The sequence below is a fragment of the Leptinotarsa decemlineata genome, unplaced genomic scaffold (assembly GCF_025532065.1).
Source record: "Leptinotarsa decemlineata unplaced genomic scaffold, Ldec_3_MD MMD2_tig00003348_RagTag_RagTag, whole genome shotgun sequence".
Taxonomy (NCBI): domain Eukaryota; kingdom Metazoa; phylum Arthropoda; class Insecta; order Coleoptera; family Chrysomelidae; genus Leptinotarsa; species Leptinotarsa decemlineata.
Window position 1 is genome coordinate 4,619,352 of NW_027412588.1, and position 18,282 is coordinate 4,637,633.

Here is an 18,282-nt window from a genome sequence, read left to right on the forward strand (position 1 = left end):
AGTTAAGTTTAGTTTTGGAAAATTCCGAAATGTGCCGTTCTTTCAATAAGTATCTGACTTTAATTATAGTTTCCACAAAATTATACTCGCAGTAACTTTATTTTGAAGGTGGTTTATTAAAGAGTATTTTTGGTCGGGTGTTTATGCAGAACAAGATTTCAGTAAATGTCACTAAAATTGACTTACAATGCTAATCGGAGAAAAATATCTCAATTAAATATATATATATATATATATATATATATATATATATATATATATATATATATATATATATATATATATATATATATATATATATATATATGAAACAATCAGTGGACAGAACACTCCAAAAGTGGGGCAAACCGCGGACACGTGTTTATGGCTATTGGCCTCATCAGCGCGGTGCATTTTTACACTTGGCTGCACCGCGCTGATCCGCGGGCAAGTGTAAAAATGCACCGCGCTGATGAGGCCAATAGCCATAAACACGTGTCCGCGGTTTTGTCCCACTTTTGGAGTGTTGTGTCCACTAATTGTTTCATTTTTGATTTTTAAATCATACCCACTCGATAAAATATCTCTTTGTATATATATATATATATATATATATATATATATATATATATATATATATATATATATATATTGATTCTCAATTCTGAAAGTTTCATAAATTTCCCCCAGCAGTTTCGAAAACGGAAAAAAATCTGCAATATATAGGAAGTAATGGACTGAAAGTGAATTAATTGAATGCACAATTCAAATATAAAATAAAACTTGCCTTTCTACGCTTTTACTGATTTCAATTCCGGCAATTGACAATATATTGCACAGAAATCGTACTTTTACGAGGTGCTGAACGAATTCTACAGCTCAAGCGATAAAAAATAATAATACCAGACGAGATTTTAATGACAGCTATTGAATTCAGTTCATAAAACGATGGATCGAGGAGAATCAGCGAAGACATAAAACTGAGGGAGGTCATTAAAGTTTCAATAGTATTTTATTCGCTAAGATGAGAATCGTGACAAAAATGATAGTCTAATGAGATGGATGAAAAGTATTAACTTGAGAAGGATAAACTTTTAGTGATAGTTTCCTACATTTTACTGGGCAAAAAAATATAAAACTGGATTATTCTTCCCATAAAATCTGTAATGTTCAATTAAATCCAAAAAGAAAAAATGACTGAATAAGAGGAAAGGATGAAATGAAAAAGAAAATAATTTTGTATAAATTACGCTGTTTTTGTGAGGATACTTAGTACAATTGAATTGACATTCTGCGGAATCCATGTCAGAAAAGTACTTTTGAAAAATATAGTACCGCAGAGGTATTTACCGAGCCGTTCAGAAGTTATGCCAAGAGTAACGTCAAAGAGTTGAAATATTCAACTGTCCCTATTTTCAATGATAATACATTTGAACCTTATTTTCTAGAGGGAAGATATTTTGAACATGTAGGTTTTTCATTATCGAATGATAATTTGACCACAATCCTTTTTCTAATACTGGGTGACTCGAAAATGGAAAACCACATTTTTCAAATTTTTTTCTAACGGAAATCAATATTTTATTCGAAAAGTTATTTCTCTTCGAAAATTCTATTTTGAAATTATGAGGATGAATTGGTGATGAGTTATAACAAAAAATGTATTATTTCCAACTTCTCATAAAAAAACTTCGAAAATGAATTTTCTGGGTGGAATAAATTCGAGATGAATTGAAAGATTTGTAGATGATAAACAATAAAGAAAACATTGAATGTGAAAATGATAACAGAAAAATTTGTGATGGAACTAGCCCATATTTGAAGAAAATCCATAACGTGTTCAAGTTGTGACATTTTCATTGAACAGTTTGCAAAACCGCAACATGTATTTCACTATACAAAAGCTTCCTCAGGCATGTCCGTACCGACTCAATTATCAGTGCTTTATATAACTTACTTGTGATGCACTGTTTGGAACCCTTGGTGTAGTAATGAATATTACTGAAGTTTTTTCCCAACAGCAAAACGTTATTTTAACACCTCGACATCACCAAGTGATCATCTTCAAGAGGAAGATCAAACTAATCATACTTAGAAAACTGTCCTTATTCATACCATAGATACCTGTTCTAGGTACCTGCGTCTTAAGTGTCTTAAATTAATTGCACAATATTGCCTTATCTACTAATTTTAAATTAATTTTACAGTGTGTCCTTATGTGATAGGTGCATCTAATAACTGAAATATTATAAGCTATATAAAATTAATTTCACAATATTGCCCTATATATCTACTAGTCTTAAATTCATTTCACAATATGTCCTTATGTAATAGTCAGGTATATCTAATAAATAAAATATTATTTCAACAAGCTTTACAATATATTACTAAGTATTAGTCCAACATCGTTATTTATAATATTATGTTTACTTCTTTCTACACTCTCATAGGCATCTAGATGCCTGTTGTTGTTAACTTGTCTGACTAATCTTAATGAATTAAAGTATATGGAATGGTTTTGTTGCAAAATATGATGGACGACTGCTGATTTTTGTGGTCTTCCACATTTTAGGTGTGCTAAGTGTTCCTTATATCTCATTTTAATAGATCTTTCTGTCTGTCCATAATATTTTACATCGCAGTTCTTACATTGACTTTTGAAATTCCAGACTTTTCTGAATTCTCGACTTGGTCTTTTGTCTTTTTTTTTAAACAAGTCATACACAACAGAGCCTTTTAGGAAGTCCAAAAGATAAAGTCGAGAATGAGGTATAGATAGGTGAGTATGATTAGTTTGATCTTCCTCTTGAAGATGATCACTTGGTGATCGAAACACGTATCGAGGTGTTAAACTAACGGTTTGGTGTTAGGAAAAATTCTATTAATATTCTTTATATAACATAACTGTTGGAGTTCGAGAGTTGCAGCATCGTTTGTGATTTCATTACATGCTGTATATTTTATGTCAATTTGAATTTGTTAGTTTTGTTAGTTTGTTTACACATATGATAGGACAATTGTTTTTGAGATAGTGAAAATAAAACTGTAAAAGTCCAAAAAATATCTCAGTTTTTCTATATAATTCTCCTCACTGAACATAAAATGGCGACCGTGACAGGACTCGAACCTGTAATTTTCGGATTTGAAGTCCGAACTCCTTCTCGAACTCTTCATCATCTGTTGCCACCATTTGGATTTGCTCATCAATGATGAATAATCTAGACCCTTTATCTTCAATCTGTGTTGAGAGGGCCAGTATTCTAGGCTTTGCTGTCGGCTGAACATTCAGTTCCAGCTCGTTGCATAATTTTTTAAACATTTTCCTCAAGATAACTCGTTCTTTCTTCAACCTTGATGGATTCTCCACGTATTGTCCTGTCACGGTCGCCAATAACAAATCAGGTATGTCATTAGCTTCTTTATTCGACAAATTCGAGACACAATTGAGAGCTTTAGAGTCATTAGGAGTAACTAGTGATAAATATGCTGCTATGTTGTTTCCACTAGCTGAATCTGCCCTTCCAGAAGATGTACTAAGAGCTTGGGAGAGACACAGGAGCAATATCAAAGCCAATAATTTGGGTTCTAGTACAAATAAATCTATTAATTATTTAAATTCTTTATTAAATTTTTTCCGTTGCGAAGTGGAAAGTGAAGAACGCATTAGTCTAGCCAAAACCAGTTTTGCTGTTGAAAGGAACACAAAGAATTGGACGAAAAGTAAGCCATGTACTGAGAAAATTAAATACACCGGAGGTGAGCCTAGTCTTTAGATAGCTGCGACAATTTTTTCGACAGAAAAACATGGTGAGAAAGCTCCAATTTGTTTATTTTGTGAAGGTAAATCTCATTCAAGCCAAGATTGCATCAAAGCTAGGTCATTTTCTGTTGAAGAAAAAAAAGCACTTGTTTCAATAAAGAATGCTTGCTTTTGTTGTTTAAAACTCAACCACAGTGCTAAAAAATGCAAAGCATTTGTAAAATGTATCATTTGCGGTAAAAGGTATTATCCTATATTATGTAGTGATTTATCTATTGAACCATCCAAGCATTTTATACCTACGGAAATTTCCACTACCCCTGAAAGTAGCAATATAGAAAATGTCATGATCAGTAACAATACTACTGGTACTCTTTTACAAACCATTACTGTGAAGTTGTATAGTGAATCAGGTATAAAAATTGTTAGAGTCTTACTAGATTCTGCATCACAACGTTCCTATATTACTTCTAACTGTGCCAAAAATGATGAATTTAAGGAAAATTAGAGAGGAAATCATTATTCAAAACGTTTTCGGCGGAAAACAATCTTCTCCTGAATCCCATACTCTATATAATGTCCCTATTGGGGATTTGAATAATTATTTTCAATAAGAACTATCAGATTTGGAACAAAATAAAATATGCAGTTCTGTCCCACGGTTAGAAAATGTTCGAATAATCAATTTGTTGAAAGAGAAAAATATAATAATCACATCTGATACTCAAACAAAAATTGAAGAAATCAGTTTACTTCTCGGAGTAGATATTTATGGTCAACTCTTAACAGGTAGAGAAAGTTGATGATTTGGTAGCAGTTGAAACTCATTTTGGGTGGACAGTAATGGGATCATATCATCAGAAAAACACAATAGAAACTGTTTGTTGCTTTAATGATAGTACACTTTCTAATTTGTAGAGTTTAGATGTTTTGGGGATGAGGAATCAGTTTATATAAAGAAAAAGGAAATTTTAGAAGCGGAGGCAATTGAATATTCTGAAAAAACAGTACAACGTAATGAAGAAAATAGGTATGAAATAAAGTTACCGTGGATCGATCATTACCCTAAGTTATTAGATAATAGAGAAATTGCAGAGAGTAGGCTTTTTTCCACTACTAAACGGTTAAATAATTTAGCAAAATATCAGGAGTATAAACAAGTTTTTAAGGAGTGGGAAAAGTTAGGAATACATACTGATATACAGAATAAAGGAGAACATTATATTCCGCATCATCCAGTTATGAAAGATTCAAGTTTCACAACAAAAATTAGACCTGTGTTTGATGCATCATCTAAAGATAAAAACGGAAATTCTTTAAATAGTTGTCTAATGCAGGGACCAAACATGATTGAACTCATTCCAATAATTCTTCTCAAATTCAGACTTGGGATGATTGGAGTAATTTCTGACATTAAAAAGGCATTTTTGCAAATAAGTATAGCTGAAGAAGATAGAAATAAATATGCTTAGATTTCTCTTGTGGGAAGATTCTTCGTTAAAAATAATGAAAGTTTATCGCCATACTAGAGTAGTTTTTGGTATACCATCAAGTCCATTTTTGCTAGCAGCGACACTATCTTACCATTTGAAAATTTCTTCTGAAAATTTAAAAGAAACAGCTTTGAAACTCATGGACTCCTTTTTTTATACAGATAATTGTGTAACTAGTGTTAATACTAGAGAGGAATTAGAATAATTCATTTCAGAAGCTAGAATATTGATGTCATCTGGTGAATTTGATTTAAGGGGATGGGTTCACAAGTGCCCACAGACTTTTCTAGAAAATGGCGAAGAATTACCCATAAAAGGGAACATAACTTCGGTACTGGGGTTACAATGGAATTTCGAAAATGATAAGTTGTCATGCGATGTCCATGTATTAAATGAATTAATAAACATTTAAATTATCTTTGACCCAATTGGGTTCACTTGCCCTGTAACTTTAGTTCCAAAGTTACTATTACAAGAAACGTGGAAGTTAAAAATAAATTGGGATTCTAAACAATCTCAGTAAATTATTGAAAGTTTTAGAAAATGGCTCAAAGAAATCCAATTATTGCATATCTGTAGCATACCACGTGCCCTATTCAAACTGAATCAATCCCAGCGAAATGCTTCATTGCATATTTTTTGTGATGCAAGTAAATTGGCGTATGCCTCTTGCATTTTTTTACGTATAGAAGGAAATGGAAACATTCACAGTCATCTATTACAAGCTAAATCGAGAATAAGTCCCATAAAAAGTGTCACTTTACCACGATTGGAATTATTAGCAGCATTAATAGGAAGTAGGCTATATCAATTCGTAATTCAGGTTGATTATTTCAAAACATTGAATTCTTATTTTTGGAGCGATTCTACAGTTGTTCTCACATGGATAAAAACAAAGTCAAATTGGACTACTTTTGTTATGAATCGAGTAAATGAAATAAGAGCAAGCACAAATATTAATCAGTGGAATCATGTTCCGGGAGATATGAATGGCGTTGATCTCCCATCCCGAGGATGTAAGCATCTATTAGAATCCAGATGGTGGGAGGCTCAATAAAGATATGCAGTTTTGGCCAGCATTAAATCAACAATTTTCGGATGAAAAGGCATAGAAATATGATTTCACAATTAGTTAGCCAAAACGATGTGACTTCTGCTTCATTCAATTATTTCTCCAAGTATTCGAAAATAGTCAGAATGGTTGCATGGATGATTCGTTTCTCTGAAAGATGTCGTAGAGTGAAAATGCATCATGATGAGTTGTTGAATGAGGAAGTTGTTAAGGCGGAAATTTGTCTTTTTGAAATTATTCAAAATGAAAGTTTTGGAAGTGCAACTCCTGTAAAAATATCCAATATCAATGTTTTTGAGGATGAAAGTGGATTAATTAGAGTAAAAACAAAACTTAATTTTTCTGAAGATGTCAAGTCTTCAGAAAAACCTTACAAACATATCATTGTAAGAAAACTAATTGAAGAAAACCACATTATTTCTCGTCATTGTGGAGTGCAAGTGCTTCTGCAAACAATTCGTGAGAGATTTTGGATAATTGGGGCTAGAAGAATGGTCGAAGATGTTATTTCAAAGTGTGTTGTATGCAAAAGGTACAGAGTCAAGTCATTAGAAACTCCGTTTGCTCCACTTCCTAGGGATAGATTGAAAATTTCCGCAGCTTTCGAGATAACCGGTACAAATTTTGCAGGGCCTCTGTATTTGAAAAATGGTGAAAAGGCTTGGATAGTTATTTTTACTTGTACCGTTTATCGAGCATGCCATTTTGAATTAGTGCAGTCTCTTTCAACTGAAGATTTTCTACAGGCCCTGAGACGATTTGTTGCTAGGAGGGGAAGAGTATCAGTGATTTATTCCGATAACGGAGCCAATTACGTGGGAGCCAATAACCAAATGAAAAACTTAGATTGGAAAGACAGTTTGCAACACTCATCAGTTCAACGAATCACCTGGAAATTCAACGTCCCTTCATCACCCTGGTGGGGTGAATGGTGGGAGCGTATCGTGAGAATGATCAAGGAACTTTTGAGAAAAAATCTAGGAAAAAAAACCGTCGATTATGAAGAACTTGTAACACTGCTTTGTGACTGCGAATCGACTATAAATTCAAGGCCACTCACATACGTTTCAGACAATACAGATGAACTAATTCCCGTAACACCGTCATCTTTTCTACAGAGCATCCCAACCTCAGAAGTACCAGATATAGAATCTTCGTGAGAGATTCAGGAATGAATATCTGGCAAATTTGGTACATTTAGGACGAAGAAAATGTAATAAGCTGGTTAAAGATGATGTAGTCTTGATTGGATCTGACAATACCAAGAGAATTAGTTGGCCAGTGGGAAGAATAATAGAAATTTACCCTGGAAAGGACAAGATTGCCAGAGTAGCTCGAATCAAATTAGCTACAGGTGAATTAATAAGCCTGTTTCAACGAATCTCCCCACTAGAAATTTCAAACTCTAATGGATATCCAGAAATACAAGGCAAACTCGTAAAACGACCCATTTCAAATTCCAAAGTAACTCCGTATGAAGACGAAACAACCAAAGAAGATCATCCAAATCAGGAAAACAAACAATCTTCAACTACAGGAGAAGAAATGGTTCCAGAGAAAGCCGTCCCTGTGTGTACTAGGTCAGGACGATTGGTCAAGATTCCTGATCGATATATCAGTTAGCTGTTTTGCAATTCAACATTGCAAAAGGTGGGAGAATGTTGGAGTTCGACGATTGCAGCATCGTTAGTGATTTTATTACATGCTGTATATTTTATGTCAACATGAGTTTGTTAGTTACAAGTTTGTTTATATATATATATATATATATATATATATATATATATATATATATATATATATATATATATATATATATATATATATATATATGACAGGACAATTGTTTTTGAGATAGTAAAAATAAAACTGTAAAAGTCCAAAAAATATCTCAGTTTTTCTATATAATTCTCCACACTCAACAATAACAATTTGAATCATATGACCTTCTACTTACCTGATGACTTATAATTTTACCTGTGTTTAGGTATGAAGTAATAGATAGTTTTAAACATTGAAGATCACTCCGCACTGTTACTTCCACGTGATTGTCTGGATAGGCGAGTGGATCGTATTTACATTTGGCAATCTAAGGCCGTAGAAAATTTCTCAGATTTTCATCGAAGCCTCATCTGGAACGGCAGCGAACATCGAACAATCGCGAAGCGTCGGTCGGACTGGGCGCGCTCTTAGCCACGTCACAGTTGAAAATGTGTGTTTAAAATTATGTAAACTTCCACCTGACTTGATACTTTTTTGGAACGAGAGCATTAGAAAAGCAATATTTGACTCAATTGATTTTCATTAGTTGAAACATCAATGGAATAATGATCTACTGATTATTTTGGATTAGCTTTCGAATTGAATAGAGAAATTGAAAAAATTTGCGTTGATTTCGAAAAAAACTGTTACAGAAAAATTGATATATTCTTTACCTTATATTAGTTCAATTTTGAATACATTACAGAATGTTTGAAGGTGGTAGACAATATTTCATGGTGCATTTCATTACTTCGGACTTCCATTGTCTAATATGATTTAAATTGATTTGAAATTTCTGAAAGAATGTGTAAAAAATTAAAAAGGTTAGCTGAAAAAATAACAATTATATTAAGCAAAAAAACTGAAATTACAATGAAATAAAATACATGCAACAATCAGCAACAAATCGTGAATATATTTTATGACAGACATAATGAAGAAGATGGAAAAAATCCGTGTTTTGAGCCACTACCTATATTTCATTCTACTTTAATTCATCAGTTATGATTGAAAACTTATCAGTGATATGATAAAATCGCCATAAGTGCCGCACCAGTAATTATACCATTAATAAAAGTGCCATCAAGCAACTTTCATCACTGAGTTAATTTCACAGGTCAGTTCATTTCATAACTATTTTCAACTATACTGAAATTCCATAATAGTAGGCAATGAATTGCATTAAAATGGAACCATTGTTGTCGGGTTGTGATTACATACAGGGTGGCCTATTAGTGTGAGGAAGTAGAGTATCTCGCCTATAATGAGATGTATGATAAAATATTTGAGATAAAAGTTATATGGTTTACTTTGTTGATTATTTCAAATTATTTGGGAATAAACAAAGTGTTCCTTTCCAGCGGAGCAATACAAATCATCACCCTCCTCTACATTTTTTCACCGTTGAACTGAGCAAAATGTTTCACATTAGGAGGTATTTCCTTTTTTCGAATATTTTGCGGCGTTGTCAAGTAATTGCTGGAAGTAACAAAATCTTCGCAAAACAGACCACCACAAAATGCTATCATAAAAAAATTATGGATAAAATTTAAGCAGAATTATATGAGACATGCAATACCAAGAGTGAGTTGAAATGTTGGTATGGACTGAAAGCTACATTTCTCAAACAGGAGATTTTATACAGAGCCATTGAACTTGACAAACTTCGAATATCAAAAACTCGATTTTTTTAAATTAAACACACATTATGTAGAATTATTTCATCACTACAAATTTGTATAATATGGAAAAGTCATATTGTTTTTTATACAGAAAAATAGTGCTTCTCATTCTAATTTCATTGATGTATAATTTGTAATGATTTGCTCTTCTGAAACCACAGGCATTAAGAAGAAAACAACTTCATCTGAGATGGTCATGACTCCATCGAAAAATTGTATCTAATGAACACTTGTCAGAACTCATCAAATATAAGTTTGCACATGGTTTGCTTTAGTTGAAATGTCTTTATTCTGAAATGAAGAAAAACGAGATATGTTGAAATTCTATTATGAATTTGATAGGGATAGTACGAAAACTGCACATATTTATTTTGAATTATTTCCGGAAAGACAACAGCCGGATAGATCATTATCCGAAATTTTGGTCAAACATTTGTTGAGACCTGTACATGACAACAGGTTTCTGGATGCCTTCGAAAGCTTGAAAATCGAAAAGTGCGGAATAGTTCTATGAATAGCGACAAAGGTCCTATTTCGAACAGCCCTTTGTTTTGTTTTATACGTAATAATTCTGAATGAAAACCGAATGAATATTAGAGGTAATTACTAGTATAGAAGAACTATATAACAAATCAGAGGTAGTAAAAAACAGGTAGTTTATCATAGGCTCAATAATAGGTAGTATAAAGATAATTTTTTATGAAGTCAAAATTTCAGATGAATGCGGATAATGAATAGAAAAATGTTTATTTCAAATGTTTCATAAAGGTGCAAATTCAAAAATATCCCATTATCTGCATTATCTCTTCTAACAAAATATAAAAACTTTTGAGAATGTGTTCGAAGACATTCCATTAACTTCCAGGCATTTATTAAGTCATCAAATTGGTATTTATAGCACGACTAATTTCATCGGCATTTAGGGTATTGCATGAAATGTTCTATTTATTGTTTTGAGTACTTCGTTTAATACAATAGGAATGTTATGGAAACAAATGAAAATAGTTGTTGATTTATTGATTTTGTCATTTGTATAAGTGCATTTTCTAAATTCATGAGCAAAATGTCCCGTTTAGGTTATACGAACAGAGATTTTTCAAATTGATTATGATCTACGGTGAATGTAATCGAATAATCGATCGGACATGCATGTTATTTTTTTCTAAAAGATTATTTGAATATGTTGAGCATGTTTTCTAATTTACTTAGCTCATATGATGTTCCTGGATGCGGTTCCTGAATATTTTGCTGGTTTGACCAATATATACTTTAGGATAAGTTCCACAATTTAATAAATTTTCTCGTGATTTCTTGAATTTGATAGTTTTGTTATTATTATTTTTGACTAACTTTCCCAACGTTTTACCTGTTCTATAAGCAATTTTATTAGATTTATATAACATTGATAGGTATTAAAAGTTAGTCTGAAATAATAGAGACAAAACATCCAAATTCCAAGAATCCGGAGTATATAAATTGAATTGTTTCAGGAAACATCATATGAGCTATGTAAATAAAAAAAAACAAATTCAACATATTCAAATCGTCTTTTAGAAGAAAATCATATCTTGAACGGAGATTCCAGAATTTTGCACTGAGAAAATAAAGGTATGAAGTTGAATCAATTGAAAACATTCAAGACTCATGAACTTAAAAGGTGAGTAGATGTAGAAATAATATATACTCGGGGCAATTATGATTGGTTATATAACTGAGCAGGTAGTTCTCACTAGTGATTACGCGGAGTTAGAGTAAAGAGGTATTTTTCAGTACGTTATTCACTACGAAAAAGCTACTGTTGTAGAACAAGTCGTGCTATTTCTGGACATAAAGTTTGTGAAGATCAAATCCTTTACGGTGTAGCTTGTGATATTTCATGAAAGGTGGATTGCCAATGATATGCAGTACTTTTTGACCAGCACATTCTCCCGATCTGTCTCCTAGGGACTAGTAAATAGAGTGACGTTTCAAAAATATTGAATATGCAGATCCTGAAACAAATAAGGAGAATATGATTAGAAAAAAGTTTTACAAGCACTCAAGCCCTAGATGCCGATGAAATCAGTCGAGCGGTAAATAACAATTTGACGAAGATGAAAAGTTAATAACTAGCGCGAAAGTTGATAGAAATGTTTCCTAACATATTTTGAAATAGTTTTTTGATTGGTTTTTATAAACCATGACGGCAGATTAATGACTATAAATTTCTGTGACTGTTCGAAACTACGAAAACTACGAGCCCGTAGTTTTGTGATGGACATGGGCAAATTCTATTTCTCTAAGAACATCTGTAATATCTCGTGAATGGTTGATTTTTGATATAGGAAATGTTACATGAAAATGAGTGAAACTTAGCCCAGAATTGCAAAACTATCCTGAAATTCAAGGTGTTTCATTTGAAAAACTGAGTTTTGCCCCATTTTTATTCCTTCAGAATCAGTCATCGATTCCGAACACCTTGTATGACTTTTTGGAAATGTTACATCTACAAGACGATGGAATGAAGTATTTAAATGAATTAAATTTGTTTTATTCTATCAAACTTTTGAATTTTATATGTGAATTACTCGAGAGCCGATTGCCTAGTTTTTTGAGTAAACAAATGAATATCTGGAGAACGGTTCATTTTTTGTATGAGGTGTATTGTATAAAGTCACATCAGAACTTTGCCAGGTATTGAAAAATGTGAAAATATACAGTGGGTTATAATTGAATTGAGGAAGTTGGTAACAACTTCCGGTATAAGTGTTGGAGTATCATTCTATAAAGCAAATTAAAAATACCTATATTTTCTGTATTGTGTGAATAATAGAATCCTATGGATCCTATTATTTTCCAAAATACGGTTAACCGAAAGACATGGATAGAGGAGCAATCATTATCTAAATTTGGAGACGACATTCTGATAGTCGTTTCTATTTATGTACTCTCTTATTATCTGTTGTTTAATACTGTATTCGAATCGTTTATTTCTGTTTTGCAATTGGCTCCGACTGTTGAATAGTGAAATAAATAATTAAAGCATCTGCATCGGTTATATTCTTGAACATTCGGCTAAGTTTTTGGCCTTAGATCCTTCTGGTATTCTCTATCAGCAGTAGCTGACAGAAACTAAAATCCCATCGTGCCACATGATTGCTATTTATATTTTTCACTTTCAACTATGGATTTGTTTTAATACTCCAGAAAATCTTACATCAAAAATATCGGATCTAACTATCGATGTATTTTTCTTCAACTAACAGTATTCGAGAAGGAATTTTGGGAACGCGATGATATGTACGAGTATATGAGATAGGTCGCCACCTTGACGATGCTTTTTGAGTTCACAAAAAGAATTATACCAGCCAGAGTACACATGATCTGGTTTTCACTATCCCTAATCTATCTCAATATTAGCTCCAATTATGTCATAACTCTTAATGTGTCTAATTACATGTTGTCCATTTACATAGTTCATCCTGTAAGTATTTATATGCAGTATGAGTAATGTTCGTTCACAAACAAGATATTTATAGAAATAAATAACACTTGAACTAATTCCATGATCAACGATTATCATAAATATAATTGAAGTTAAATATGAATTATGTGCGTTTTTCTTACCCGATACTTGTATGGCAGAAATCGTTATCGGTGGTACGGAATAGAGAGAAGAGATCTGGGTTAGTTAAAACATGATTTTATTGATCACGATTCAAATTGGCGGAACAGATGTTATTCTTCTTGTTTTTTCGCTGCTATTTTAGCACCTATCGATTACGAGAAAATAAATATATCGCGTGGATCAGCCTTATGGACAGTATTGAATGTAAACATTTAATAACTAGTTTCTGAAATGTATTGAAATGAAACTGGATGATGAGAAAAATTTAAAAAAATGAATCTATATCCGCAACAGATTTGGATCAATCACGGCGCTATAAAGTAAAAATAATTTCTTCTATTCTATTCTATTATACATTTTTCTGAAAACGAAACATCCGAAACAGAACGGACGGTAGCCGGTTGGTTTCGACGTGGGTGCTTTGTTCACTCACTCAAATCGACCGCCGTGTTGGTCGCTGGTTCAAGCCCTAGTCTGAACGATCGATTTTCACTTGCTATCGTCCAACCCGTGTTAGGAATCACACGTTAAAAGGTAAGACCTCGCTAATCTTCAGCTCGCACAGGTTTAGACTTCTGAGGGTTGTCGTTCGTAGGGCTGCGACAGCTGGTTAACGGAATTTTTTTTTTAAACAGGTAACGATTTGGACCAGGTTTATTTAACTTCGAAAAGCGAGTCACATTCATTCAACATTACCTACAACATTTTGATGAAACTTCAGAAAATCAGATATAGATACAGACAAAAAAATATTTAATGAGGGGGCTGCCTATAAATAGCGCGTCCAAGGACGCACTTCGTCCTAACAGATTACGAATGTGAAAGCATCTAAAGGTTGACTTTCAATCTTGCTGAAGTGCCCATCAGCATGTATATGTATATTTAGTATCAGCATTGCCCCCGTACATAGCCGGGGCGGAAAAGCTAGTTCAGGATGAAATAATTGTTTCTTCTTTTCGGATAATTTCCTGTGGTTTTGAAAAAGAGATATTTCAGAAATATTTCCTGAATGCGTTCGTGACACGTAATGAATGACCTCGATAATAAATGGAAATCATTCCAACCTTGCATTCTGTTAACCGACTAGATAATTGTATTTAATGTTTGTCGTTTATCAGAAGTAATGCCTAATTTTTTTTTAAATTTTTTTATTGGTGAAGTTTTTTCTATGCAGATGTCATATTTAACGATAACGAGAAAGACACTACAGAAGATTCAGTGACTCGAAGGTGATTGGCATAGCATCAGTTAGAAATTGAAATTATCATTTTTTGCAAATACTTCCCAATCTTTAACAAGGTTATAACTCTTTTCATAGTCTGCATAAAGTAACGAAGGAGTATAATCAATAAGTTATGGGAGATCACCAAGAAACAGCAGGAATAGAAGTGGCCCGAAGTTTGGACTTCGTGTATTCCAGAAGCAGATAAATGAAATTTAACCTGGAATTTGACAATTGTTACAATCAAAATACTGTGCAAGTACTACTCTAAAAATTAAATGACATTCCACAAAAAAAAAACATATCAAACAAGCTCATTGTTGAGTACGAGTACTTGCAAATCACTTCTATAAAAGGTCTTTGGCATATCGAGGTATATTACATCTGCCTGGAAAAGTGAATTGAATGCATCAAAAATGAATTCTAAAATATACTGAAGATTAGTAATACATAATATCTCCCACAAAAAATTGTTGATCTACTGAAACGACGTGTGACTATTACTGAAACTGATGAGACCTCATAGTGTTGACACGAAAATAATGAGGAAATATCGAATCAAAAGAAAACATGCATGCCTGCCATTGAGTATGATAGTATTCCATGTAAGTGCAATTTTACACCCCTTTCATATACCTACTATATTATTAGGTGGTCTGAAAAGTTCGTAGGCTAACACACAGATGGCAATACTAGTACCTACTATCCATATGATTTTTAGTTCACCATGAAAATCTTCAAAAAACACGTAAACCCATTTTACAGCTGCCGTACTATTAGTTTGTGAGATAGATTGGCTTAATAAACATTATTCAGACTTTGCACCAGCAAAATCAACCGTTGAGAAGTGATTTGTGAAGTTGAAATGAGAAGGAATGAGCACCGAAGACGCAGTGGACGCCCCAAAGGGATATTTGCCGACTAAAACATCAAAACAGTCCACAAAATAATTTTGGATGATCGCAAAGAGAAGAGTAGCCAGATAACTGAGGCTCTAAAGATATCATAGGAATATGTTTGACATATCGTGCATGAATATTTAGGTATGCGAAAGCTCTATAAGTGGTTGCCGCGCGAGCTCACAGTCGATCGAAAACAACAACCGAATTGATGATTCTGAGTAGTGTTTGAAGCTGTTTCACCATAAAAAACCCAAATTCATGCATCAATATGAGGCAATGGAAGAAACATGGATCAAACCGATCGTAATCTGAGTGGACTGCACGTGGTTAACCGACTCCAAACAACGACGCAACAGTCGGCTGGAAAAGTTAAGATATCAGTATTTCGGATGTGCATGATATAATATATGCGTCCACTATCTTGCAAAGGGAGAAACCATCAACCACGACTGTTACATGATGTTATTGGAGCGTTTGAAGGACGAAATCGCTAGAAGGGAGAAACGGTCCCATTTGGTACCGTTTCTCCTTTCTAGCAAAAATCTCACAATTAAGTGTTTTTTGAATACGTCAGTTATGGATTTTCATCAAGTATCGGCCAATTCCATCATATGTTTCATCTTGTAATGTTATACAGATGGGTGTTGAAGGGTCATAAGACAAGTGTCTTATTCCGAAACATCCATGTCCGCCACTAAAAATGAAAGTGTTTCATTTAAGTGAAATTTCACCTCTTCCTTACATAACATTGTGGAGCAATCCTGTTGATATCTGATTCAATTCGATAGCGTATGTTTGGAATACAAATTGAATAGAAAAAAGTGTTTTTGTATAATGTAATATTTATATGAAAGTAGTTGTTTCGAGAGAGTAACATAGGACATTAACATACTTTGGTGAACCCACCAATAACATCGGTCGGTTTTTGAAAAGAACAGATTTGGACGTGTCTTGGAAGAGAAGTAATAATTTGAGAAAAATTTATAAAAAATAATGAAGACGAAACTTCAGTGACGGATAGATCAGGAGTATATAAGTTGACTTGTGGTTCTTGCCCAAACTTTTATATTGGCCAGATGGGAAGAACCTTTTCCCAAACAATAAAATAACTAGGAGTAAAGAATATTACTGGAGTTTTATCCCAACACCAAACCCTTATTTCGAACACCTCGACCTCACTTGGTGACTGAAACATGTGTCGAGGTGTTGAAAATAACGGTTAAGTGTTGGGATAAAACTCCAGTATAATTCATTACTTTATCGAAGGTTTGAAACAGTGCATTACAAGAACATAGAAGTAGTTTCTTGAATAAGAAGACAAATTCCACATTTGCGAACCACCTTTCGACAGAAAACTAGGAGTTCAATCACAACTATGAAGTAATACATTTCGTAGAGAAAAGTTCGAAAATCAATCTGTTGGAATGCTAAGGAATTGATAGATTTAAGAATTCTGGTTTACTAAATGATCTTTTCTGAATGTTTTCCAATGTAGAAATTCCAAAGAAAGGAAGATTCCCACATGTTTTTGTATTAAGATGAAGTAGTAGAAAGCTAAAAACTTTCTTTCCCAAAAATTAGTCACTCCTAAAAATATAACCCTTTGAATTTATACTTAGTCTCATTTTGGATAAACTCTCTCAATACCAGACATGAAATGAAATGCATTCACTAAAACTTTGGAAGCGCATCAGAGCTACCTTATACCATAAATTACACAAAGTGAACCTCACAACTCCGGCATCACCTTTTACGTATTTATATCACGTGCCATCATCTACGACGGTGATTTGTGAACTTCCGGACTAACTTTACATCAATCACCCATGAATGGTGCTGAATTTCCGGCTTTTTTATCGAATGGTAGACATAATGTAGATACCACACACGATATTGCCATTCGCTTAATGATCTGTTTTTGGTTTATGATAACACTTACTCATGGATTGTATTGTATGTTGACGAATCGAATAACGGATCAATTCAGAATGTCAAGCACTGCAAGCGATATAATATTTATGAGTAATTGAATTAAGATGTCTCAAAAGTCAGTGATTGAAATTGAAATGTTGGAATTTTGTAACAATAGTATAAAGGTGGTTGGTGTCATGATGTTTTATCGAAAGTTTCGTGGAAGGAATGGAAATATCTATATGTGTTTGGGGCTAGTTGATCCTCATCAATATGATGTAGCTATGTGAAACGATGGGTAACACTATGTTGCAAAAAAGCACAAATGGCTGATGTAATCAACAGAAGCCTGGTGGGTTGTGGTTTATTGTAAGATCTTGTGCTTACGAAAAAAATTACTTAAATGATTAGGAGGCAGCATCTGGTTTCTGAAAAAAGTTATTGTTTCAATTAAATTATAATTTGGTTGAACAAATTTATAATTTGGATATGGCGAAAACTGCTGATTTACTGGTTTCCTGGAATATTTCTTTGAATTGAAAAATATGAGTTGAAATGTTTTTGTTTATTAGTTATATTGAATTATTTCAGTTAATTTGAATTTACAGTCTAACATTTATTTAAATTTGTTAAATCTCTGAATTAACAGAACCTGAAATATTCTTTTCATTTCAGAATATATCATGATCAAATGAAAAAATTATAGTATTTGGATTGAACGAATATTTATTTGAACTGAATTAATGAAAGAACTGAATCAAAACTCTGTCAAATCGAATGAGGAAATAATATGAATCAAGAGAGTGGTGAAAGATAAAACTGGAACCTCTGGCGTAGAAAAAACCTTCATCTCCTGAAGACGCCAACTCAGTTGATGAAACGCGCGTCGGCAA

The 18,282-nt window shown here is 33.1% G+C and overlaps 2 protein-coding genes across 2 annotated transcripts in view; one reads left to right on the forward strand and one right to left on the reverse strand.

Annotated features, from left to right (window-relative positions):
* Positions 1–18,282, reverse strand: part of Dg (Dystroglycan) — a gene marked incomplete at its 5' end in the record, with an annotated part of 473,071 nt that overhangs the window by 396,649 nt on the left and 58,140 nt on the right.
* LOC141483406 (uncharacterized) lies at positions 6,430–7,464 on the forward strand. Its single transcript, XM_074178056.1, has one exon. The coding sequence runs from the start codon at positions 6,430–6,432 to the stop codon at positions 7,462–7,464; it is 1,035 nt and encodes a 344-aa protein (XP_074034157.1).